At 38.7% G+C, this 26,881-nt stretch overlaps 2 protein-coding genes and 1 non-coding gene across 3 annotated transcripts in view; 1 reads left to right on the top strand and 2 right to left on the bottom strand.

Annotated features, from left to right (window-relative positions):
- Nucleotides 1-20,977, top strand: part of HEXB (hexosaminidase subunit beta) — a 35,746-nt gene extending 14,769 nt beyond the window's left edge. The window contains exons 6-14 of the mRNA XM_008962826.2: nt 4,919-5,020; nt 13,205-13,334; nt 15,209-15,389; nt 16,285-16,371; nt 17,983-18,055; nt 18,489-18,663; nt 20,117-20,207; nt 20,334-20,438; nt 20,807-20,977. Of these exons, the coding sequence (XP_008961074.2) occupies nt 4,919-5,020; nt 13,205-13,334; nt 15,209-15,389; nt 16,285-16,371; nt 17,983-18,055; nt 18,489-18,663; nt 20,117-20,207; nt 20,334-20,438; nt 20,807-20,864 (1,002 nt within the window). The 3' untranslated portion in view covers nt 20,865-20,977. The remainder of the gene's footprint in view (nt 1-4,918; nt 5,021-13,204; nt 13,335-15,208; nt 15,390-16,284; nt 16,372-17,982; nt 18,056-18,488; nt 18,664-20,116; nt 20,208-20,333; nt 20,439-20,806) is intronic.
- GFM2 (GTP dependent ribosome recycling factor mitochondrial 2) overlaps nt 20,893-26,881 on the bottom strand; it is a 45,888-nt gene continuing 39,899 nt past the window's right edge. The window contains exons 18-21 of the mRNA XM_003810463.3: nt 25,645-25,824; nt 25,344-25,459; nt 22,082-22,264; nt 20,893-21,472 (exon numbers count right to left, since the gene is read on the bottom strand). Coding sequence (XP_003810511.1) covers nt 21,344-21,472; nt 22,082-22,264; nt 25,344-25,459; nt 25,645-25,824 — 608 coding nt within the window. The 3' untranslated portion in view covers nt 20,893-21,343. The remainder of the gene's footprint in view (nt 21,473-22,081; nt 22,265-25,343; nt 25,460-25,644; nt 25,825-26,881) is intronic.
- On the bottom strand, nt 24,803-24,908 carry LOC112439874 (U6 spliceosomal RNA). The gene has a single exon (XR_003028107.1). It is a non-coding gene; the product is annotated as a U6 spliceosomal RNA (small nuclear RNA).

Here is a 26,881-nt window from a genome sequence, read left to right as displayed (position 1 = left end):
TTTTATATTTTATATTATAAACTGTAAGTTTCCTTTTTTTTTTTTTTTTTTTTTTTTTTGAGACAGTCTTGTTCTGTCGCCCAGACTGGAGTGCAGTGGCACGATCTTGGCTCACTGTAATCTCTGCCTCCTGGGTTCAAGCGATTCTTGGACCTCACCCTCCTGAGTAGCTGGGATTACAGGCATGCACCACCACACCCGGCTAATTTTTTGTATTTTTAGTAGAGACAGGGTTTTGCCATGTTGCCCAGGCTGGTCTCAAACTCCTGAGCTCAGGCAATCTGCCCACCTCAGCCTCTCAGGGTGCTAGGATTACAGGCATGAGCCACTGCGCCCAGCTGTAAGTTTATTTTCTATGTTTATTTTGTCATCTAGAATGTGAATACCTTCTTTATTGGTTTAATGTTTTAATGTTATAGTTGTCTATAGATTTGCCACTGATACTTTTATATTTGCTTATATGTATCTTATTTTTAAAATTTAATTAATTTAAATTTTTTATATTAAAAAAAAAATTTGTGTAGAGATAGGGTCTCACCATAATGCCTCAAACTCCTGGTGTCAAGTGATCCTTCCACCTTGGCCTCCCAAAGTGTTGGGATTATAGGCATGAGCCACCATACTCCACCTTATATTTATATTATATACTTACCCATCATATGTTGTTGTGAATTTTTTCTAAATTTCTAAATTTGTTTTAATAACTGTGTTTATAATGCCTGTAGACATTTACATTTTATTTATTTATTTATTTATCGAGACGGAGTTTTGCTCTTGTTGCACAGGTTGGAGTGCAATTGTGCGGTCTCAGCTCACTGCAACCTCTGCCTCTCGGATTCAAGTGATTCTTCTGCCTCAGCCTCCTAAGTAGCTGGGATTACAGGTGCCCGCCATCATGCCTGGCTAATTTTTATATTTTTAGTAGAGGCAGGGTTTTACCATGTTGGCCAGGCTGATCTTGAACTCCTGACCTCAGGTGATCTACCTTCCTCAGCTTCCCGAAGTGCTGGGATTACAGGCGTGAGCCCCCATGCCTGGCAAAATTTTTTTATTTTTATTTTTTAGCAAAGAACTCTGCTAACATTTTTTTTTTTTTTAAGAGATGGGGTTTTGCCACATTTCCCAGGTTGGTCTTAAACTCCTGAGCTCAGGCGATCCACCTGCCTTGGCCTCTCAAAGTGCTGGGATTACAGGCATAAGCCACCCATGCCCAGCCACAAGTGCTTTAAAGGGGTAGTATATTTCAATGTTATCCTTTCTGTCATTTTTGGCTTTGGGAAGTATGCTGAGAATCCTTCTCTACAACAAGGATATAAATATAAAAATAACCTCTTAAATTTTATTTTAGTATCATTATACTTTTTCTTATTAAATTCTTGATTCTATTAGAATTTACTTTAGTGTATCAAACCTATTAGGCATTTTAATTTTACTTTCCAAATGGTTAGCCAGTAATCCCCTCATTTCTGAGCAATCTACAATTCCCTATTGCTTTCAATGACAATTACTAAATACTAAATTCAGTTATAATTATTAAATACTAAATTCCAATAAATACGGAAGTTACGTTCTGAAGTCATAATCTTTACTAGTTTATCTTCTTGGGCCAGTACATGTGGTTTTAATTTCTATAGCTTTAGCAGTTTTTATTTTTGTTTTTGTTTGTATTTTGAAGTCTTAAACTTAGGGAAAAGTTGTAAATAGTGTGCAAAGAACTCCTATATACTCTTTACCCAGATACTCCAATTTAAAATTTTTATTATATTTATTAAATATTAAATTTATTTAAGCTGTATATTTGCTTTATTCTCCCTCTCTAAAAATACGTTTTCTAAACCACATGGGCACATATGATGCATCAATACCCCCTTAATATTTCAGGATGAATTTCTTAAAAAAAGGACATTTAATAACTTCAGTACAACCATCAAAATCAGGAAATTGACACAATACTGCATCTAATACGCAGACCCCATTCAAATTTCGATTGTTCCAACAATGTCTTTTATAGGTTCCACATCCCATCCAAAATCAGGTGTTCCATTTACTTGTATGTCTCTTTGGCCACCATTAATCTGCAACTGACTATCTTTCCTTGTCTTTTAAGACCATGACATTTTTGAAGAGTATAGGCCAGTTGCTTTGTAGAGTATGCCTTAGCTTGTCCATTTTCCAGAAGATAATATTCAGTTATGCATTTTTGGCAGGAATAAAGCAGAAATGATGCTGTGTTCTTCTCAGTGCTTATCAGGTGACACAATGTCTTATTTATTTCATTTCTGGTATTGTTCACTTATAACTTGCCTAAGATGTCATCTGCCAGGTTTCTCCACTGTGATGTTAATTAAAAAGCATTTTGTACTAACAAGTAATTAAGTATCTTGTGGGAGGAAATCTTGAGACCGTGTAAAATCCCATTCTTCATCCAGCGTTCACTCACTAGTTTTAGCATCCACAGATGGTTCTTGCCTAAATCAGTTATTATAAGGTGGCTACCGAGTGGTGATGCTTCTAATTCCATCATTCCTTCTATCATTTATTACTTGGCATTTCAGTGTAAGGTAGAGCAATCCCTTCTCTTTTATTTAAGTATTCGTTATTTTTATCAGTGTGGACTCATGGGTTACTATGTTATTCAGGATTGTAATCTGTTACTTTCCCTGTTTTTTTGTTTGTTTGTTTGAGATGGAGTTTCGCTGTTGTTGCCCAGGCTGGAGTGCAATGGTGCGGTCTCAGCTCACTGCAACCTCTGCCTCCCAGGTTCAAGCGATTCTCCTGCCTCAGCCTCCTGAGTAGCTGGGGTTACAGGCGTCCGCCACCACGCCCAGCTAATTTTTCTATTTTTAGTAGAGATGGGGTTTCACCATGTTGGCCAGGCTGGTCCCGAGCTCCTAGCCTCAGGTGGTCCACCCGGCTTGGCCTCCCAAAGTGCTGGGATTACAGGCGTGAGCCACTGTGCCCAGCCACTTTCCTTGTTTAATAGTCAAATTATCCCAGCTTTGGTCACTGGAAGTCCTTCAAGTTACCTCTTACATCCCTTGCAGGTTCCCTTTAATTTTGGAGCACTTTCTTACTTTTTGGCACATGATGTTCCAGGCCTGTCTTCCCTGTCCCGGTCTTTTCTGTGTCCTCAGACTTTTCTTCAAGGAACCCTTTTAGTGGTGAACAACATTTTGAAACCAATATCTAGGCTCTAGGTGTGCTCATTGCTACTAGGATGTCATTGCTTGTAGACCCTCTGAGCAGAGAGAGCTAGAAAACATGTGTACCTGTGTATGTATACATTTGTATGAATACACTCACATCTTTCCCTATTTCTATATCTATCAGGAGTTGGCAAACCATACCCCAAAGGCCAGTTCACCATCTATTTTCACAAACATGGGGTTTTGGTCTCACTGTCACCCCCAGGCTGGAATGCAGAGGTATGAGCTCAGCTTACTGCAGTCTCAACCTCCCAGGCTCAAGCAATCCTCCCACCTCAGCCTCCAGAATGGATGGGACTACAGGCATGTGTCATGATGCCCAGCTAATTTCTTAAAAATTTTTTAGTAGAGATAGGGTCTCACTATGTCATGCAGGCTGGTCTCAAACTCCTGGGCCCAAGTGATCTTCCTGCCTCAGCCTCCCAAAGTACTGGGGTTACAGGTGTGAGCCACCGTGTCTGGCCTCACAAATAAAGTTTACAGGAATATAGCCACGTACGTTTGTTTACATATTGTCTCACTCTACAATTGCAGAGTGGAGTAGGTGTAACAAACTCTATGGCTTGCAAAGCCAAAATATTTACTGTCTAGCCCTTTATGTAAAATGTTTGCCAACCCCTGGTCTATGTTAAAAACCATGAGTTTGTATTAATAAGCTCAATTCCAGTTAACACCTATATTTCTGGCTCCCTTCTCTGAGAGTGAAAACCCTCCTTTTATCCTCAATATATTTATCTGCACAATCCCCTTGTATGTAAAAGATGTCCTAACTCCATCAGCCAAATCCCTTCAGCCTTGATGAAGAGGGAGTCTTTAAGTTTTGATGATCTTGTTGGACAAATCTTCTCCCTTATTGTTTTTCATCTTTTAAAAATAGTGTTTATATTTTATATAAATATTATATTGGTTATTCCTCTAGAGTATATATAAAATTAATAACTCAATTTGCCCAAAAGTTTCTCTGGGGGAATTGTATTGAGTTTGCAATGAAATTCTTGGTTGGGACTCAAATTTCAGAACTGTGGGAATTATAAGTCCTGGTACTTAAATGAATGCTCCATTTTTCCTTTGCTCTATTCCCAAACACAGTGGCAGCCAAGAACCATTTTGCATTCTTGGCAGACTGCTACATATTGGGAATCTTGCTCTCCTCCCATAGAGCAAAGTTACAACTCACCGTCTAGAATAAATACAACATCTCCAGAGGCTTTTTGTATACTGATGTGTCATGTGAAGTATATATGATGAAGAATTTCTATTTCTTCTAATTCTTTCTTTGCTGAAAGATAAATTTTAGCCCGGTGTGGTAGCTCATGCCTGTAATCCCAGCACTTTGGGAGGCCGAGGCGGGTGGTTGGCTTGAGCCCAGGAGTTCCAGACCAGCCTGGGCAACATGGCAAAACCCTGTTTCGACAAAAAATACAAAAATTACCTGGGCATGGTGGTGGGCGCCTGTAGTCCCAGCTACTCAGGAGGCTGAAGTGGGAGGATCACTTGAGACTGGGAGGTTAAGGCTGCAGTGAGCCAAGATCATGCCACTGTATTCCAGCCTGGGCAATGGAGTGAGACCCTGTCTCAAAAAAAAAAAAAAGAAAGAAAAATACTAGTTTTAAAGGAAGCAGACATATTGGAAGCAGTTCCAAACGTAGATAGGTAATATGGATTGTATATGATATCTGCAGTATATAATTTTTAAATATATTTGCTTGCAGGATGCCATGGCTTTTAATAAGTTTAATGTTCTTCACTGGCACATAGTTGATGACCAGTCTTTCCCATATCAGAGCATCGCTTTTCCTGAGTTAAGCAATAAAGTGAGTAAATTGTATTGTACTCTGTCTACAAAAACGTTGGGTATAGTTTCATTACAAGTTTGTAGCTTAAATGTTTGTTCTTATGGATAGAATCAAAGTGTAAAAATCAGATGTTTATGGTTTTTAATTTTTTTTGGCTGTGACTTAGCATTTTACATCCATAAAACTTTTTTTGTTATTGTTATAACGGTTACTGTAATTGTTATTGTGAATATAAACAATCTCTGGGGAAGTGTAGATCAAAATTTAACAAGGTAGAAGCCCTGAATAATTCTCAAATTACATATGGTTAAGATAATGTATTTATCAAGTTGTCCAACAGTGTATTTGTTTTAAACATAATTGTTTGGAAATCCATAAATGACTATTTTTCTCTCTGAGAAACTACATGAAGTAGGGAATTTTAGAGGTGAGAGTGTTTTCTTAGAAAATAATGGTAGTCTCAGTTAACAGTGTTCAAATTGACTGTATCATGGACCAGTGGATCTGGGAGGGACCCTCAGTGTCCCCTAGTTTAATACCCCTGTAATACAAAGAAGGTACCTGACATCCAGAGAAATGATGTGCCTTGTGTAAAGTTGTGGTTAGGAAGGGACAGAGCCAGGACTCTAAATTCTGTCCTCCGGCCATAATTCCAAAACTTTCTCCAATGTTAGGTATGTAGGCTAAAATGTGCTAACAGCACTTGTGTTTTTGTTTCCTTTTGTTTTACTTTTTATTATGGCAAATTTCAAACATATACAGATACAGAATAGTTTAATGAACTCCCATGTTCTCATCATGCCAGTTCAAACATGAATACATGGTCAACCTTGTATCACTTAAACTCCTGCAGACAAGCCCTGCCCCATCCTGTTGTTTTGAATAAAATCCATCATTGTATCTCACTGTAAAAAGGCCTGTTCTTTAAGAAAAAATAACCATAATACATGATTGCAGCTAAAAAATTAAGAGTAATCTAGACAACTAATCAATACTCACATTTTGGGGGGAGGAGCCAAGATGGCCGAATAGGAACAGCTCCGGTCTACAGCTCCCAGCATGAGCGACACAGAAGACGGGTGATTTCTGCATTTCCATCTGAGGTACCGGGTTCATCTCACTAGGGAGTGCCAGACAGTGGGCGCAGGACAGTGGGTGCAGCGCACCGTGCGCAAGCCGAAGCAGGGCGAGGCGTTGCCTCACTCGGGAAGCGCAAGGGATCAGGGAGTTCCCTTTCCTAGTCAAAGAAAGGGGTGACACACGGCACCTGGAAAATCGGGTCACTCCCACCCGAATACTGCGCTTTTCCGACGGGCTTAGGAAACGGCGCACCAGGATATTATATCCTGCACCTGGCTCGGAGGGTCCTACGCGCACGGAGTCTCGCTGATTGCTAGCACAGAAGTCTGAGATCAAACTGCAAGGCGGCAGCGAGGCTGGGGGAGGGGTGCCCACCATTGCCCAGGCTTGCTTAGGTAAACAAAGCAGCCGGGAAGCTCGAACTGGGTGGAGCCCACCACAGCTCAAGGAGGCCTGCCTGCCTCTGTAGGCTCCACCTCTGAGGGCAGGGCACAGACAAACAAAAAGACAGCAGTAACCTCTGCAGACTTAAATGTCCCTGTCTGACAGCTTTGAAGAGAGCAGTGGTTCTCCCAGCACGCAGCTGGAGATCTGAGAACGGGCAGACTGCCTCCTCAAGTGGGTCCCTGACCCCTGAGCAGCCTAACTGGGAGGCACCCCCCAGCAGGGGCAGACTGACACCTCACACGGCCGGGTACTCCTCTGAGACAAAACTTCCAGAGGAACGATCAGACAGCAGCATTCACGGTTCATGAAAAACCACTGTTCTGCAGACACTGCTGCTTGTACCCAGGCAAACAGGGTCTGGAGTGGACCTCTAGCAAACTCCAACAGACCTGCAGCTGAGGGTCTTGTCTGTTAGAAGGAAAACTAACAAACAGAAAGGACATCCACACCAAAAACCCATCTGTACATCACCATCATCAAAGACCAAAAGTAGATAAAACCACAAAGATGGGGAAAAAACAGAGCAGAAAAACTGGAAACTCTAAAAAGCAGAGCACCTCTCCTCTTCCAAAGGATCGCAGTTCCTCACCAGCAATGGAACAAAGCTGGACGGAGAATGACTTTGACGAGTTGAGAGAAGAAGGCTTCAGACGATCAAACTACGAGCTACAGGAGGAAATTCAAACCAAAGGCAAAGAAGTTAAAAACTTTGAAAAAAATTTAGACGAATGTATAACTAGAATAACCAATACAGAGAAGTGCTTAAAGGAGCTGATGGAGCTGAAAGCCAAGGCTCGAGAACTACGTGAAGAATGCAGAAGCCTCAGGAGCCGATGTGATCAACTGGAAGAAAGGGTATCAGTGATGGAAGATGAAATGAATGAAATGAAGCAAGAAGGGAAGTTTAGAGAAAACAGAATAAAAAGAAACGAACAAAGCCTCCAAGAAATATGGGACTATGTGAAAAGACCAAATCTACATCTGATTGGTGTACCTGAAAGTGACGGGGAGAATGGAACCAAGTTGGAAAACACTCTGCAGGATATTATCCAGGAGAACTTCCCCGATCTAGCAAGGCAGGCCAACATTCAGATGCAGGAAATACAGAGAACGCCACAAACATACTCCTCGAGAAGAGCAACTCCAAGACATAATTGTCAGATTCACCAAAGTTGAAATGAAGGAAAAAATGTTAAGGGCAGCCAGAGAGAAAGGTCGGGTTACCCACAAAGGGAAGCCCATCAGACTAACAGCTGATCTCTTGGCAGAAACTCTACAAGCCAGAAGAGAGTGGGGGCCAATATTCAACATTCTTAAAGAAAAGAATTTTCAACCCAGAATTTCATATCCAGCCAAACTAAGCTTCATAAGTGAAGGAGAAATAAAATACTTTACAGACAAGCAAATGCTGAGAGATTTTGTCACCACCAGGCCTGCCCTGAAAGAGCTCCTGAAGGAAGCACTAAACATGGAGAGGAACAACCGGTACCACCCACTGCAAAAACATGCCAAAATGTAAAGACCATCGAGACTAGGAAGAAACTGCATCAACTAACAAGCAAAATAACCAGCTAACATCATAATGACAGGATCAAATTCACACATAACAATATTAACTTTAAATGTAAATGGACTAAATGCTCCAATTAAAAGACACAGACTGGCAAATTGGATAAAGAGTCAAGACCCATCAGTGTGTTGTATTCAGGAAACCCATCTCACATGCAGAGACACACATAGGCTCAAAATAAAAGGATGGAGGAAGATCTACCAAGGAAATGGAAAACAAAAAAAGGCAGGGGTTGCAATCCTAGTCTCGGATAAAACAGACTTTAAACCAACAAAGATCAAAAGAGACAAAGAAGGCCATTACATAATGGTAAAGGGATCAATTCAACAAGAAGAGCTAACTATCCTAAATATATATGCACCCAATACAGGAGCACCCAGATTCATAAAGCAAGTCCTGAGTGACCTACAAAGAGACTTAGACTCCCACACATTAATAATGGGAGACTTTAACACCCTACTGTCAACATTAGACAGATCAGATCAACGAGACAGAAAGTCAGCAAGGATACCCAGGAATTGAACTCAGCTCTGCACCAAGCGAACCTAATAGGCATCTACAGAACTCTCCACCCCAAATCAACAGAATATACATTTTTTTCAGCACCACACCACACCTATTCCAAAATTGACCACATAGTTGGAAGTAAAGCTCTCCTCAGCAAATGTAAAAGAACAGAAATTATAACAAACTGTCTCTCAGACCACAGTGCAATCAAACTAGAACTCAGGATTAAGGAACTCACTCAAAACCACTCAACTACATGGAAACTGAACAACCTGCTCCTGAGTGACTACTGGGTACATAACGAAATGAAGGCAGAAATAAAGATGTTCTTTGAAACCAATGAGAACAAAGACACAATGTACTAGAATCTCTGGGACACATTCAAAGCAGTGTGTAGAGGGAAATTTATAGCACTAAATGCCCACAAGAGAAAGCAGGAGAGATCCAAAATTGACACCCTAACATGACAATTAAAAGAACTAGAAAAGCAAGAGCAAACACGTTCAAAAGCTAGCAGAAGGCAAGAAATAACTAAAATCAAAGCAGAACTGAAGGAAATAGAGACACAAAAAACCCTTCAAAAAATTAATGAATCCAGGAGCTGGTTTTTTGAAAGGATCAACAAAATTGATAGATCGCTAGCAAGACTAATAAAAAAAGAGAAGAATCAAATAGATGCAATAAAAAATGATAAAGGGGATATCACCACCAATCCCACAGAAATACAAACTACCATCAGAGAATACTACAAACACATCTACGCAAATAAACTAGAACGTCTAGAAGAAATGGATAAATTCCTCCACACATATACTTTACCATGACTAAACCAGGAAGAAGTTGAATCTCTGAATAGACCAATAACAGGAGCTGAAATTGTGGCAATAATCAATAGCTTACCAACCAAAGAGTCCAGGACCAGATGGATTCACAGCCAAATTCTACCAAAGGTACAAGGAGGAACTGGTACTATTCCTTCTGAAACTATTCCAATCAATAGAAAAAGAGGGAATCCTCCCTAACTCATTTTATGAGGCCAGCATCATCCTGATACCAAAGCCTGGCAGAGACACAACCAAAAAAGAGAATTTTAGACCAATATCCTTGATGAACATTGATGCAAAAATCCTCAATAAAATACTGGCAAACCGAATCCAGCAGCACATCAAAAAGCCTGTCCACCGTGATCAAGTGGGCTTCATCCCTGGGCCGCAAGGCTGCTTCAATATATGCAAATCAATAAATGTAATCCAGCATATAAACAGAACCAAAGGCAAAAACCACATGATTATCTCAATAGATGCAGAAAAGGCCTTTGACAAAATTCAACAACCCTTCATGCTAAAAACTCTCAATAAATTAGGTACTGATGGGACATATCTCAAAATAATAAGACCTATCTATGACAAACCCACAGCCAATATCATACTGAATGGGCAAAAACTAGAAGCATTCCCTTTGAAAACTGGCACAAGACAGGGATGCCCTCTCTCACCACTCCTATTCAACATAGTGTTGGAAGTTCTGGCCAGGGCAATTAGGCAGGAGAAGGAAATAAAGGGTATTCAATTAGGAAAAGAGGAAGTCAAATTGTCCCTGTTTGCAGATGACATGATTGTATATCTAGAAAACCCCATTGTCTCAGCCCAAAATCTCCTTAAGCTGATAAGCAACTTCAGCAAAGTCTCAGGATACAAAATCAATGTGCAAAAATCACAAGCATTCTTACACACCAATAACAGACAAACAGAGAGTCAACTCATGAGTGAACTCCCATTCACAATTGCTTCAAAGAGAATAAAGTACCTAGAAATCCACCTTACAAGGGATGTGAAGGACCTCTTCAAGGAGAACTACAAACCACTACTCAATGAAATAAAAGAGGATACAAACAAATGGAAGAACATTCCATGCTCATGGGTAGGAAGAATCAATATCATGAAAATGGCCATACTGCCCAAGGTAATTTATAGATTCAATGCCATCCCCATCAAGCTACCAATGACTTTCTTCACAAAATTGGAAAAAACTACTTTAAAGTTCATATGGAACCAAAAAAGAGCCTGCATCACCAAGTCAATCCTAAGCCAAAAGAACAAAGCTGGAGGCATCACGCTACCTGACTTCAAACTATACTACAAGGCTACAGTAACCAAAACAGCATGGTACTGGTACCAAAACAGAGATATAGATCAATGGAACAGAACAGAGCCCTCAGAAATAACGCCATGTATCTGCAACTATCTGATCTTTGACAAACCTGAGAAAAACAAGCAATGGGGAAAGGATTCCCTATTTAATAAATGGTGCTGGGAAAACTGGCTAGCCATATGTAGAAAGCTGAAACTGGATCCCTTCCTTACACCTTATACAAAAATCAATTCAAGATGGATTAAAGACTTGAACGTTAGACCTAAAACCATAAAAACCCTAGAAGAAAACCTAGGCATTACCATTCAGGACATAGGCATGGGCAAGGACTTCATGTCTAAAACACCAAAAGCAATGGCAACAAAAGCCAAAATTGACAAATGGGATCTAATTAAACTAAAGAGCTTCTGCACAGCAAAAGAAACTACCATCAGAGTGAACAGGCAACCCACAATATGGGAGAAAATTTTTGCAACCTACTCATCTGACAAAGGGCTAATATCCAGAATCTACAATGAACTCAAACAAATTTACAAGAAAAAAACAACCCCATCAAAAAGTGGGCAAAGGACATGAACAGACACTTCTCAAAAGAAGACATTTATGCAGCCAAAAAACACATGAAAAAATGCTCATCATCACTGGCCATCAGAGAAATGCAAATCAAAACCACAATGAGATACCATCTCACACCAGTTAGAATGGCAATCATTAAAAAGTCAGGAAACAACAGGTGCTGGAGAGGATGTGGAGAAATAGGAACACTTTTACACTGTTGGTGGGACTGTAAACTAGTTCAACCATTGTGGAAGTCAGTGTGGCGATTCCTCAGGGATCTAGAACTGGAAATACCATTTGACCCAGCCATCCCATTACTGGGTATATACCCAAAGGACTATAAATCATTCTGCTATAAAGACACATGCACACGTATGTTTATTGTGGCATTATTCACAATAGCAAAGACTTGGAACCAACCCAAATGTCCAACAATGATAGACTGGATTAAGAAAATGTGGCACATATACACCATGGAATACTATGCAGCCATAAAAAATGATGAGTTCATGTCCTTTGTAGGGACACGGATGAAATTGGAAATCATCATTCTCAGTAAACTATCGTAAGAAGAAAAAACCAAACACTGCATATTCTCACTCATAGGTGAGAATTGAACAATGAGAACACATGGACACAGGAAGGGGAACATCACACTCTGGGGACTGTTGTGGGGTGGGGGGAGGGGGAGGGATAGCATTGGGAGATATACCTAATGCTAGATGACGAGTTAATGGGTGCAGCGCACCAGCATGGCACATGTATACATATGTAACTAACCTGCACATTGTGCACATGTACCCTAAAACTTAAAGTATGATAATAAAAAAAAAAGAAAAAGAAATGCTTTAAATTAAAAAAAAATATTCACATTTCTCCAAGTGTCTTTTCCTCTTATTTAAAAAATTATTTTAAAAAATTTGCAGTGGGATACAAAGAAGCTCCATAATTGTGGTGAGTTAATATGTCCAGTAATTCTTTTTTGATCTACAGGTCCCCTCTTCCCACCTTTTTCTCCTGTAATTGTTGTTGAAGAAACTGAGTCATGTGTCCTACAGTTTCCCACAGTCTGGGTTTTGCTGATTGCACCCCATAGTGTCAATTAACATGTCCCTGTATTTACTATAAACTGGTAGTTGAATCTAGTCTTGATAGAAATTTGATTTGCAGTGCTGGGAGACAAGACTGCTTTTCCGCAACTGAGCACTTATAGGCCATAGTTTGAGAAATGTGCTAAGGAACAGCTCACAACTTTAGTTACAAACAATATTGAGTTCTAATTTTTCAAGTGACCTATAAAGGGACTGAGGTAATCATTAAAAAAAACCAAGTCACTTATTCTAGAGCCTATATGGGAATTTTTCATCTGATAGTAATTCAAGCTGATAGTCCTTTGAAGGACAACAGCTCTGCTTTGTAATAAGGTGTGCATTTTGACTCTAAAATTGACAAGAGCAGTGTTTTCTGAAGTTTCACTTTGGAGACATTTGTTTTGTTGTATTCTTACATGGAAGTTGAAACAGCATGGTAGTAGACACTCTTGAAACAGGAGGCACTGATGGAGACAGATATTTCTACCAGTAAATCTGTGGTTAGCCCAAAGTATACTGAGAATTTATTGCTAAAATATGGTAAACAAATGATTTGACAAAAGCTATCATCCTTTGAGTATGTGTGACTTAGTAGAAATTTTCTTTCTGAAATTTTCTACTCCTGAAACTATGGCACTATATTATTTTTAAGTGAGTCATCTAATATCACATGAAACTAATACATTGTCATAGTGAAAAAATTAGCTGTCAAATATCAAATGCAAGCACAATTGTTAACAATTTCCAGGATCAAATCTACGTTGTACATTTTAACTTGAATACATATGGCTTTTACAGGGAAGCTATTCTTTGTCTCATGTTTATACACCAAATGATGTCCGTATGGTGATTGAATATGCCAGATTACGAGGAATTCGAGTCCTGCCAGAATTTGATACCCCTGGGCATACACTATCTTGGGGAAAAGGTAAGGAGTTGTATTTTATTTCATTTTATCTTATTTTTTATTTTTTGAGATGGATTCTTGCTCTGTCACCCAGGCTGGAGTGCAGTAGTACAATCTCGGCTCACTGCAACCTCCATCTCCCAGGATCAAGCGATTCTCCTGCCTCAGCCTCCTGAGTAGCTGAGACTACAGGCATGTGCCACCATGCCCAGCTAATTTTTGTTTTTGTTTTGTTTTGTTTTTTGAGACGGAGTCTCACTCCGTTGCCCAGGCTGGAGTGCAGTGGCATGATTTTGGCTCACTACAACCTCTGCCTCCCAGGTTCAAGCGATTCTCCTGCCTCAGCCTACTGAGTAGCTGGGACTACAGGCGCCCGCCACCACGCTAACTTTTTGTATTTTTAGTAGAGACGGGGTTTCACCGTGTTAGCCAGGATGGTCTTGATCTCCCCTCCTCATGATCGGCCCGCCTCGGCCTCCCAAAGTGTTGGGATTATAGGCGTGAGCCACTGCGCCTGGCCAGGAGTTGTATTTTATAAGTTGCAAAAGTGAATATTTGAGGTATTGCATTTCTTATTTTATGACCTAGTGTTTGCTCATTTTGTTCTTAATTGTGATTGGCCTATCAGTAACACTATTGACAGATACAATTCAATAACTACTCTGTGTCTATTGTGAGCAAGTCATTGTGATTAGGTACTGCCTAAAGTATAAAAAAGGGAATAAAAGAAAACAAAAAGTGATTACAAAAAGTAGAACATGATAAGTGAATTCAAGAAATGGTTTCATAGATGAGGTAACACTTAAAATGCTTTTGAGTGATCACAGAATATATTCATGTTTCTGGTAGAGGAAATGGCATAAGGAAATGTGTGCAAAAAGTGTAAGATATGCTTGACAAGTATGTAGCTGGAGTAGAGTGTAGCAGAGTAGGAGGCATTATAGGGTGGTGATTAAGAACTTTGGCTTTGGAGCCGGACAGCTTGGGTTTGAATCTTGCTTCTGCCATTATAAACTAGGTGACCTTGGGCAAGTTACAATATCTCATCTTCAGTTTCTCCATCTCTAAAATGAGAATTAGTAGTAGCTATCATGTAATTTTTTTGAGAATTAAATAATGTAAAGCACATAGCACAGTACCAAGCATTTATAATTGCTCAATATTATTAGAGTAGACATGGGGAATAGTGAGAGGTAAATCTGGAAAAGCACATTAGCGGGCCTTTGGTGAGGAATGTGAACTTCATCAGGACACACTGGAAACCAGTGAAAATTTCTGAGCAGAGGAGTAACATGATGGGAACCACACTTTGGGAAAACCTTTGGGAAAGTGACAGATTGGAGTTCTGGACCAGGAGGGTGATAGTGGGAATGTAAAATAATGGACAGAACTGAGAGACATTCTGGAAATATCCATAGAATTTGGCAACTGATGGACTCCAGGAGAGAGGAGGTATATACTCTAGGATGACGATGGTACCCTTATTAGAATACGAAAATCAGGAGAAGCTAGAGAAGGGAGCTTAAGGACTGCAGATGTTGTTTTCCGTTAGCTTGTATTTGAAGTACAGCTAGGATATTCAGTTGTATCCAGCAGGGAATTTGAAATATGAATTGAAGCTCAAGAAAAAGCGTTGAGGCAAGCTGAAGATTTGGGAGTTACTAACATTTGACGTAGATAAAATCTCAGATATAATGGGAAACAAAGAGGCAAAGAGACAGGATTCAGGAAACCCTTCTTATCTGGAAGAAATTACTAGCTCTTCGTAAACATGTTCATCTTTTGTGTATAAAATCTTGTAGCTTCAATAAAATGACGTAGTAAAATCATGTGGAAAACCAGATCTTTATAATGAGTACACTTCTTTTAAAAAGAATCTTAATATTTTCTTCTAGGTCAGAAAGACCTCCTGACTCCATGTTACAGTAGACAAAACAAGTTGGACTCTTTTGGACCTATAAACCCTACTCTGAATACAACATACAGCTTCCTTACTACATTTTTCAAAGAAATTAGTGAGGTGTTTCCAGATCAATTCATTCATTTGGGAGGAGATGAAGTGGAATTTAAATGTTGGTAAGATGATTCCTTAAAACCCCTTTAAAAAAAAAAAAAAAAAGAGAGGCTGGGTGCGGTGGCTCACGCCTATAATCCCAGCACTTTGGGAGGCAGAGGCAGGCAGATCACCTGAGGTCAGGAGTTCAAGACCAGCCTGGCCAACATGGTGAAACCCCATCTCTACTAAAAATACAAAAATTAGCTGGGCGTGGTAGTGGGTACCTGTAATCCCAGCTCCTTGGGAGGCTGAGGCAGGAGAAGCTCTTGAACCTGGGAGGAAGAGATTGCAGTGAGCTGAGATCATGCCACTGTACTCCAGACTGAGTGACAGAGTGAGACTCCATCTCAAAAAAAAAAAAAAAAAAAAAAATGGAATAAAAAACCGGTTGCATTGAAGTAGCTGTAGAGGGCTCCACACCATAAGGAAGACTTAAGAGTAACATGCCTGCTTATAAGGGTTTAAACTGGGCAACATGACTCCTGAGATGGTAGATTTGTGTAGAATGTACGTTTTGGTATGACAAAGTAAAGCTTGAGGAAAAACAAGAGGCAGAAGAAAATGGAGATTCAAAAAAAGACTACTGTGAAATGAGAACACCTTTAGTGAAAGAGGGCAATCTGATTAAATAGGAAAGATTTTTCAAATAAAAATTCTCTCTGCAAATAGCTTTAGATGGAGGAGAAAGGTGGTAAGGTAAAGAAAGCCATTTTTAAAGGAAATCAGCTTCTTGAAAAAATTGTTTGCAATGGATAATTAAGATAACTTGTAATTAAGTTTTTAGGCTTCTTTTTACTACCTACAAACTTTAATAGTTTTAAGTCTGCACAACTGATGTTAGGCATGTATACTGCTCTAAATAATAAACTAAGCATATCAAACTTCTAATGAAATTTTAATCACTTTTTGCTTTAGGGAATCAAATCCAAAAATTCAAGATTTCATGAGGCAAAAAGGCTTTGGCACAGATTTTAAAAAACTAGAATCTTTCTACATTCAAAAGTAAGTTGTTTGAAAGCCTATTTCTGTATTAATGCTTTTTGTAAAAGTTTATTTAGTAATGTGCTTTATTTTTACATTTTCTCTACATCCTTTGCCTAAGTGTAGATGTGAAAAATCACTAAAGGAGGCAATACCCACTGCTTGCTTTAAATCAGTAACATGGTGACTCCAAGTATTTTCCAATAGCTGTTGAAATATAGGAAGGCAGTCATCTGTTCTAAAAACTCAGCTTGGGCTGGGCATGGTGGCTCACACCTGTAATCCCGGCACTTTGGGAAGCCGAGGCAGGTGGATCACCGGAGGCCAGGAGTTCGAGACCAGCCTGGCCAACGTGGTGAAATCCCATCTCTACTAAAAATGCAAAAATTAGCCAGGCATGGTGGCAGGTGCCTGTAGTCCCAGCTACTCGGGCGGCTGAGGGAGAATCTCCTGGGAGATGGAGGTTACAGTGAGCTAAGATCGCACCACTGCACTCCAGCCTGGGCAACAGAGTGAGACTGTCTCAATCAATCAGTCAATCAATCCATCAATAAATATAAAACTCAGCTTGAAGCCCTGGCTACCCTGTGAAGTCTTCACTACCATCCAGCCCCTGGAATTCATTCCATTTTGTCAATTCCAGGAACATATATTTTACTATATACCTGTGCTACCCAATACAGTAGCCATAGCCACAGGTGTCTGTCCATATGTAAATTAATTAAAATTAATGAAAGTTAAAAATTCAGCTACTCAGTTGCATTAGCCACATGTCAAGTGTTCAGTAGCCAGCTGAGGCTAGTGACTGCCATACTGAAAAGTGCATATATATATATATACACATTTCCATCCCAGGAAGTTCTACTAGACCATGCTGCTCTAGAGGGATTGGCAAACTTTTTCTGTAAAGGGTCAGAGAGTAAAGATTTTAGGCTTCATGGGCCACATACAATTGCCCATGGACCACATACAATTTTTTTTTAACTTAAAAAAAACCTCAAATTTTAAAACTTAAAAAAAAATGCTTTACAAATATAAAAACCATTCTTAGCCCATGAGACATACAAAAACAGCCTGCAAGCTGTAGTTGCCAACCCTTATGCTGTACCATTTATTTGGCAAGCCCAGGTTCCAGCCTTTGCCTGTTCAGCTTTTTGTGTGATGCATTTAAGTGTTATTTATCTGCAGAGCACCTGGCATTATGTAAATATCTGTAAATATTTGTGGACTGATTGTCAGTAACTGTTACATGTAATTTATGTGATATGACAGGCTAGATCATGGTCCCTACCATTTTAAGACAGCCATAAAATTATAAGAGATTGCTGTTTGTACAATTTCCTGAGTTGCCTACCAACTCAATTTGAGGCCACTTCTTCCTATCTTAGGGGCATGTTTAACTCATTCATTCAGCAAATGATTATTAAACCCCCATACTATGTTAGGTTCTGTATCAAGTGCTAAAAAGGAGGAACTACTTGTGACACTTCCCAACTTGAGCTGCTTCTGCTATAAAGCTGAACTGTACTAAAAGGCACCTCTCAAAATGCAAGAAATCCTTGGTAGAAAATGTACGTTTTAAATATATTGTTAAGCTTATCTAAAATAACTATAATTTTTTTGTAATACTAGGGTTTTGGATATTATTGCAACCATAAACAAGGGATCCATTGTCTGGCAGGAGGTTTTTGATGATAAAGCGAAGGTGAGCATTGTGAAGACTGCATCTGATCAATATAAGAGACTTAATTATTTTTCTTGGGGCAACTGGGAATTTGCAAGTCTAACTACTAGTATTACCTTTCTAGTGTAGTTAGTGACCACTTTGGACCTCATAGTTCCGAGCTAGGTTTGGTAGAAATAAGACTAAAATGCAAGTCTCAGCTTTAGTTAACTGAACCTATGTGGTATCCATATATAAGCAAAAGTTAAATATTCAAACCTAAGGTTGATGAAATTTTTAAGTCCCTAAAATGAGTATCACATGGCACTAACTCTGAAGAAAAGAGGAAAAAGAAAATGCAGATTTTTTTAAAGGATCTTAGAAAATTATGTTCCTAGTAATAATGCCTTAAACTTTCAATTTCATCTACTGTTCTAGGCCTAATAATATGTATTGCAATTTGTAACGTTAATAGCTTGCGCCGGGCACAATAGTTGAAGTATGGAAAGACAGCGCATATCCTGAGGAACTCAGTAGAGTCACAGCATCTGGCTTCCCTGTAATCCTTTCTGCTCCTTGGTACTTAGATTTGATTAGCTATGGACAAGATTGGAGGAAATACTATAAAGTGGAACCTCTTGATTTTGGTGGTAAGTGAAGCAGTTGGTCCAAGTGCTGTGGGTTACTGTGAAGCTGATGGTAAGTGAAGCAACCATTGTTACCTTTGTTTTATGAGTTTTCTTCCCTAACCTCCCACCCCAGAAGTCTTTACCTAGATATTACCTACCAACTATCTTTTATGTTTGATCCTTGATTTTATGTGTTTTTTTTAAGTTCAGTATCATTTTAAACTCTCAAGAAACCATACAGTTGCCTAAATTCAAGAACTTCAAAAGTATTATAGATCCCCTTAGATTTTATCTCCATTTTCAATGATGGCTCCTCACTCTCTACATTCTAAAGGTATTTGATTGCATTAACCTTACATGCCCTCTTCTGAACTGCTTCTCCAATGTAAGACACCTAAGCAAAGCTATAGTTTTAGTTCAGTGGATTTCAGGCTGTGTTGTCTTAGGATTCTGAGGAGTAGAATCCTTGGTGGATGGGACAGGAGGGAACATCTGAAGGGTGGAGCTTCAGGCTCTCAGATCCCCTTCATAAAAAACATTCTAGTTTGTCCAATTTTGTACATTAGCCTTTAGTGCAAAATCACTGAAAAAGGATTTTGCTGTTTAAAAAAGTTTCAAAACCATAGGTCTATTAAGAATTGATAATTTTATATACAATGCATTTTATGAGGACCAAAAAGCGATAATTACTGATTTTTAAAAAGCATTAAGTGGCTGGGCACGGTGGCTGACGCCTGTAATCCCAGCACTTTGGGAGGCCGAGGCAGGTGATCATGAGGTCAGGAGTTCAAGACCAGCCTGCCTAAGATGGTGAAATTCTGTCTCTACTAAAAATACAAAAATTAGCCGGACGTGGTGGTGGGTACCTGTAATCCCAGCTATTCGGGAGGCTGAGGCAGAGAATTGCTTGAACCCAGGAGGTGGAGGTTGCAGTGAGCCAAGATCGCGCCACCGCACTCCAACCTGGGTGACCAAGCAAGACTCCATCTCAAAAAAAAATAAAAAACACACATTAAGTATTCAATTTCTGTTTTAAATGCCAAGAGGTAGAAATTAAAGGTAGGCATGGTGGTCACAGTCCACTAAAAAACTAGTATTCCAACTTCTATTCCCTGGCACACTACTAAATAGGCAACCAGGGATTTAAAAAATGGTTTCTGGTGTCCAGATAAGTTTGCATAAAACCAAAATAAAACTTTAATACTGGCCCCCTACATTAATCTATGGTGCTAACACGTGCTGTGAACCACGGGTCAGGGCTGGGGATAAAGTTTGCAACCATTTTTTTGGGGGGTGGGGGAAGAGGAGGGGCCATCTTTTTTGTGCCACAACCATTAGCATCTCCCAAGGTCCTGCTAACCACGGGCGAGAAATGTTGCCCTAGGATAAAGATGGAGGAAACAAATCTTGATGAAATATTGCCTCTGTGTATAAGCTTTGAACTTCTGAACTTAATTCAATGATTTTAATTTAGGTACTCAGGAACAGAAACAACTTTTCATTGGTGGAGAAGCTTGTCTATGGGGAGAATATGTGGATGCAACTAACCTCACTCCAAGATTATGGTATGGGATTTACCTGATAACATTTAAGAATTAAGGTGCCTTAGCTTTCCTTCTCTGTCTAAACACAAAAGTGCTAAACATAAATTTAAACTGCTTGGCGGGGGGAATGTGTGATTTAAATTTTAGGCCTCGGGCAAGTGCTGTTGGTGAGAGACTCTGGAGTTCCAAAGATGTCAGAGATATGGATGACGCCTATGACAGACTGACAAGGCACCGCTGCAGGATGGTCAAGTAAGAAATCTATTAAGTCCAGTGTGATTTTTAACCTTCTTATTCAGTGTTAGTTTTTTTTGCTATAAATAGAAATGTATGTTACCTAACAAATAGTAATTAGAAGAAACCAGGAATTATTTTTTTGTAAGTAATAATACCTGTAAAGAAGATATATTCAGACTTGTGACTGTTTTATAGATACAAAAAATGTTGGTGTAACTTAGAACTCCATCTTGCGTTGCTTTAATTTTCTTCCCTTATTTTCAGTAATGCTGTGATTTAGTGATTCTAAGTTTCTAAGATGACATGAATATCAATCTAAAATATCTTTATGAATGATATCAATCTAAATCAATCTAAAATATCTTTATTCATGTTATCTACAGACGTGGAATAGCTGCACAACCTCTTTATGCTGGATATTGTAACCATGAGAACATGTAAAAAATGGAGGGGAAAAAGGCCACAGCAATCTGTACTACAATCAACTTTATTTTGAAATCATGTAAAATAAGATATTAGACTGTTTTTTGAATAAAATATTTTTATTGATTGAACCTTTGACCCTCTATCTTATTACATTTAGAGGCCTGGCATCTTTCTTGTGAGACAAGCTTAAGGACACAAAAGAAACACAACTTTGTGATACCACTCTTCTGAAGGCTACTTATAGTAATAACTTCATAGATGAACAGCATGATTCAGGTACAGTGGCTTTAAACATCAAAGCACATTTCTCATTATATAAATTAAAACAGGTGGCTCCAGTGCCACTATCAAAGCTTAAGTTATATCTTTTATCTAGTTCTCTGAATGTACTGAAACAGTACTTTATTTGTCCAATAAATAAAGCAATAAAAATTGTTCTTACTGAAAATGAAGTAGCTAGGTGCTCCTGAATTTCTCTCCAAAAACTAAAACATTTAGGTCAAACCACTTCTCCGGTTGAGCAGTGTATTTTGATCTTGAGGATTCATGGCTTGATAAGTAGATAGTTCTAAGGCAAAAGTAGCTGAGCCTGATGTTAGCGTTCGAAGCACAGTTGAATAACCCTAATCAAAATAATTTAAGTCATTTATATTATCAAATTTAAGCCTCAAGTTTCTCTTCCTGCTGACTATCTTTTGACTATTAGGGAAAAGTGATGTTGCCACTTTTGTGGCTTAGCCATATCACTTCCTTCAAACAGATGATTTAACTTTTTTCAGGGTAAGTTGGATATAAAAATATTGAGGACAGAAAGCAGAGTAGTGCAAGTGTGCTGCAGATGTATTTGTTAGATGGCTCTGCCCTTCCTACTACTCTGCTGGCAACCCAGGTGCCTGTCCTGGAGCAGAGGAGGCTGACGGGAGAAGAATGATAACTTGCCTTAAAACTGACAATGGTGGAAATAAGATAAATGCTTGGCAGGGAAAAAATGGTCATATAGGCTGGTACCACATTTTGGGACTGTAAATACCCCCTTGTAGTGCTATAATCCCTGGATTTCGCCAACAATTTAAATTCAAAGTCCTAACCATTCCTGCTGGTTGAAACGAAACTTAACATGTATTCTCTAAATCAAAGCCTTAATGTTTCTTTCAGGTTACTGATTGTCTATTCATTGGCATATAATATCCCCTGAATTAAGAATATGTACTTTTCAGTTACAAAGTACCTACCATAATTTCTGCTAAGGGAACAAATCCAATAACAACTTTGTTGTCCTGGCGAGTCTGAATTTCCTGAATGTTTCCTCTTCTTTGTGCCAGATCTGCCAGGACAGGGCTGAGATAATCTCTAGCTACTGTAACCTCAAGATTCATCAGAGGCTCCAAAACTTGTTTATCAGCTTTCTTCAGAGCCTAAAGAAATTAAAGAATGTTAACTTATCTTTCATAAATAAAAACTTAAATACAGCCTAGAGCTCATACAAAAAGACATAAGCTTGCTTTAACTCTCTCTTTAAAGGTAACGTTTTATAAGACGTCAACAACTATAATATTTGCTTGTATAATAAGCATGATAACAGAATTTATAGATCTTTTGTATGGTATGATGCAAGGGGATGTTTATAAAAAATGCCTGTGAACATGTGGTCAGAGTCACAGAAAGTCCTCCCCTTTCAAAGATTCATTTGTTCATATTTAAACCTCATGTTTCTGTTCCTGATGTCTATAATTACAGTCCATGCCATGCCACATGCCAGAGACAGCAATAAAGGGGAGAGCTTAAAAAAAAGGAAAAATTTAGTGCAATAAGGTAGTAGAAACATTATGTAAAATCTTTTCTTATTTAGAATCTTAGATTTCAAAGGCCAAGAAGAACATGCATATATAAAGAATGTGGAAACTGAAAATGTCTTTCAGAATAAAATAATGGAATTGAAAAGGATGTAAAAATTAAGAGAAAAAAATCCTAAAACAAAGAAAAAGATTAAATTCTGCATATCTAACTAGGGCATACCATGCTCACAGAACTGTTCTTAGTCCTCTTTTCACAATCTTTTCCTGTCAATATTACCTATCTCGAGAGCTTCAAAAACGACTTCAACATGGCTTCCTCAAAAACGTTAAATCCTATGCAGCCCATAGTTTGAGTGCTCCAGTCCTGTACTCCATTGGCCTGCTTTGGGATAGTGTCTGAATATCCGGCAGCTCTCCAACATGTCCCACACTGAGCTCATCATTTTCTTCTCCAAACACTTCTATGCACATCCCTTTTTCTGATGATGACATCAGTAGTCTTCAGTTCACCTTTGACTTCCTTTTCCCCAAGTAAGCTGTAAGATTTTTTTTGTTTTTCCCATTCCTATTGCTGGCATCCTAGGTCAAACTTAGTCCATTTCCTGTCCTCTACTATCTCTTCCCTATTCAAATCCCTTCTGTACTTTGATACTTCTCTCTTCAAAACCTTTAAATTATGCTCCACCATTCTCAGAACAAAGTTCAAACTCTTTAATGTAGTTTTTAAAGTTTTCTCTACAGTCTGAAATCATTTTACTTTTTCAACACACAACTCCCCTGCCTTCATCTGGTACTACAGTTAAAAGGACTCTTATCTGTGTCTGGAATGTCCCCCACCATGCTCACGTCCTCCAAAATCATCTCAGCTCAAATATAAATCTTTCCAAGAATCCTCCCCAATTCCCTGCTTCCTACTACTTTCATGGCATTCACCCATTTTATCTAATACTTTGGCTATATTTAATTCTCTTATGAAATCACAAGCTCCTTTAGGTAGAGTAAAATATAATCCTATTTGTGTCCTTCTCAGTGCCTGGTGAACTATAAGCACAACACAGATGACTCAATAAATACATGAAGCACTTACAAGCAGAGAGGAGATTCCCCATTAGAAGAAGCTTAACAAGGGTAGCAGTACTTCCATTAGGAGTGTTTTGTTTGAAGTAACGAATTAACACTAATGACTAAATGTAAGCCCCCATAAAGTTAATTCTTGTTCTCTGGCATAATCTTATTAAAAAGGCAAATGAACATGGAAATGCAGACTTTATTTTTAGAAGGCATATTACATTTTGAAGGACAGGCCAATATATTGAGGGCTTGGGGTCAATTTAGAAACTGCATTATTTTTCAGATTACCTTAGTTTCAATATTAAAACCAATTTCCAGAGAAACTTTAAAAATTACTTGGGGATGGGCATGGTGGCTTACACCTGTAATCCTAGCACTTTGGGTTTGGGAGGCCGAGGTCGGCAGACTGCTTGAGCCCAGGAGTTCAAGACCAGCCTGGGCAACATAGTGAGACCTTGTCTCTTAAAAAAAAAAAAAAATTTTTAAATTACTTGAGGGTGAATTTTCTCAACAATATCGTCATAACTACTTTGCAGGTAACATTTCCAACATACTCTTAGGTGAACAATATTTAAACTTTTTTCAAAGCTTTGTTTTTAATCAAAAAGCTTTTTAAGAAGTATAAATTTAAACTCATGTCGAAGAGATATCAAGTTTGGCTTTCTTAGGTTAGGGGTTTGGAATACTTAAATTAACTTTGTAATTTCGGATTCAAATAAAACTACAGAAAACTGGGTCTCAAACACAGTCCAAGTATTAAAAAATGGCTATAAAACCAAGTATAAATAATGCAAAAGCAATCACCTAAAAAATTAGGGTAGTTCAATGCTGAGAAGAATGCATGGAATCAGCATTCAGCATACCACACTCCTCGGAGTTAATCCAGTTCTGGTAGGTTAATGAGGCAGGAAGCGGAGGGTCCACGACACTTAAGGACAAACTCCCCAGATAACCACACCAAGAAGACCACATTGCTTGATGCTTTGCGAAGAGAAGGTGCTTAGCCTGAATCTGTTATTCAGTGGGACTTAACTGGTTTCAATGGTCCTTGATTAAAGCAATCTTTATAATTTAATATAAGTAGAGAAATATATGGAACTCTATAAGAATTTGCATGTCATCCTTGTGCAGGGCCATGCTAATCTTCTCTGTATCGTTCCAATTTTAGTATATGTGCTGCTGAAGCAAGCACTAAAGCAATCTTATTTGAATAACAATCTCCAAAACTGGAACCAATATTGGATCTTCAGTGTTCTTTAGATTACAGTCCATTTTGGGCCAAGCTAACCTCAAATCTGGCTTCTACTCAAACCTACCATGCTTGCCTCTAATAGCTGTCTGTCAGGGATGGGGAAAGCAGAAATGTCACTTAAGGAAGCTTGCCTCTTTATCAGAGTATATTCCAATAGCAATCCATGTTACATAGTAATTTCTAAGATCCTCTTTGAAATAAAAATCTGGTGATTAAGAAATCAGAGATTCTCCATGATAAGAACTCTTGTTGACCACAAGGCTGAGGAGGCAAAGACACAAGATAAGGCTCTGTAAACACAGCTGTCTGCAAGATCAGTGGTACTATACTCAGAAGAGTCACCTTAAAGCCATAAGGATTAGGATAGTTCTATACCTTTTGCACGCATCTTGAGACACAGGCAGAAATCATAGTTGTGGAGGTGCCAGGATGAATTGTCAGGGAATGTAAAGTAATTGCTACATCCTGAATTGGGGATCCAAGCAATGGTCCTAGACAAGGGAAAAAAATTGTATCATACTCTGCTAGATGTGAAGTGAGAAGTAACTGAGAAGTGCAAAGGAATAGGGAGAAAACACTAACAAAGTTAGGAAAAAGACTGAAATAATCTGTAATATAAGGAGTGATTAAATGGTTGAGTGGGATACTAATGCTTACTCTCATTTGAGTGTCTTACCTTGGAGACATGCGCTGTGAATTCCATTTTCAATGGCCTCTTGGGAGACCTTCAAAAGGCCTTCATTGATACTTTCAGCATACTCAATCACGGGCATAACAGATGATGTTTCAATTGGCCTTGCTTCCACTTCTACAGTCACAAGATGCCTTTTGTCTCCTAAAGTTCTATCTAAGGTATCTGTAAACAAATTGAATATGGCACCTCAGAGATTAATTCTGGAAAGGTATCAAGGTACTATAAACAGCAAAATTATCATCAACAAGCTCAGGGTCTCATACAAGATAAAGTGGGAGAGAATATTAACAATGGCACTAAATACAGTATAAAAATCAGAGTAAAGAGCTCTACCAACAAAGCATCTGCTTCTATGTTGATCAATGTTAAAAACCTGCTCTGTATCACCTATTGTTTTAACATTAAGATATGCTGAGGCACATGTTACAACGATTATACTTTTAAACTTTTCAAAATGTCTTGTAGGTGATTGAAATCCTCTTAGTTACAAACTTTTATATTAAAAAATATATTAAATGATAAAACCTTTACAAATATAAAAGGTAAGCTAATGAAAATTAAACAACTTTAAATCCTGACAACCCACAAAATGTTTTATATTGTGTATTTTTCCAGCAATATTTTATGCACTTACTGTTTACAATTTCTTTCCCAAAAAACCAGTAAAGTGTTTTTGGTAAGATTGAAAACAGCATCTCTTATTTGCTAAAAACCAACAATCTCCAATATTTTACTATGTCTGTTACCAATCTCCAATATTTTACTAAAACAAAACTATGCCATATTTATGTGAGGGACCATGTAATGCAGTGATTCATGGCCCAAATTCAAAACTAAGAATTATAGTCTATAATTCTTCATAATTCCTTTTTATGCTCACGTTTTATACTGTGAAACATTTTCTATTTAAAATTATACAGGCTGGATGTGGTGGCTCACACCTGTAATCCCACCCAGCACTTTGGGAAGCCAAAGTGGGAGGATTACTTGAGGCCAGGAATTTGAGACTAGCCTGGGCAATGTAGCAAGACTCCATCTCTGTAAAAAATAATAAAAATTAGCTGAGTATGGTAGTGCACACCTGTAGTCCTAGCTACTTGGGAGACTGAGGCGGGAGGATTGCTGAAGCCCAGGAGTTCAAGGCTACAGTCAGCTAAGATCTTGCCATTGTATGCCAGCCTGCTCAACAGAGCAAGACATTGTCTCAATATATACATGT

The sequence above is a fragment of the Pan paniscus genome, chromosome 4 (genome assembly GCF_029289425.2).
Source record: "Pan paniscus chromosome 4, NHGRI_mPanPan1-v2.0_pri, whole genome shotgun sequence".
Taxonomy (NCBI): Eukaryota; Metazoa; Chordata; class Mammalia; order Primates; family Hominidae; genus Pan; species Pan paniscus.
The sequence above is the reverse complement of the archived record's forward strand: the minus strand, read 5'-3'. Positions and strand labels throughout refer to the sequence as shown.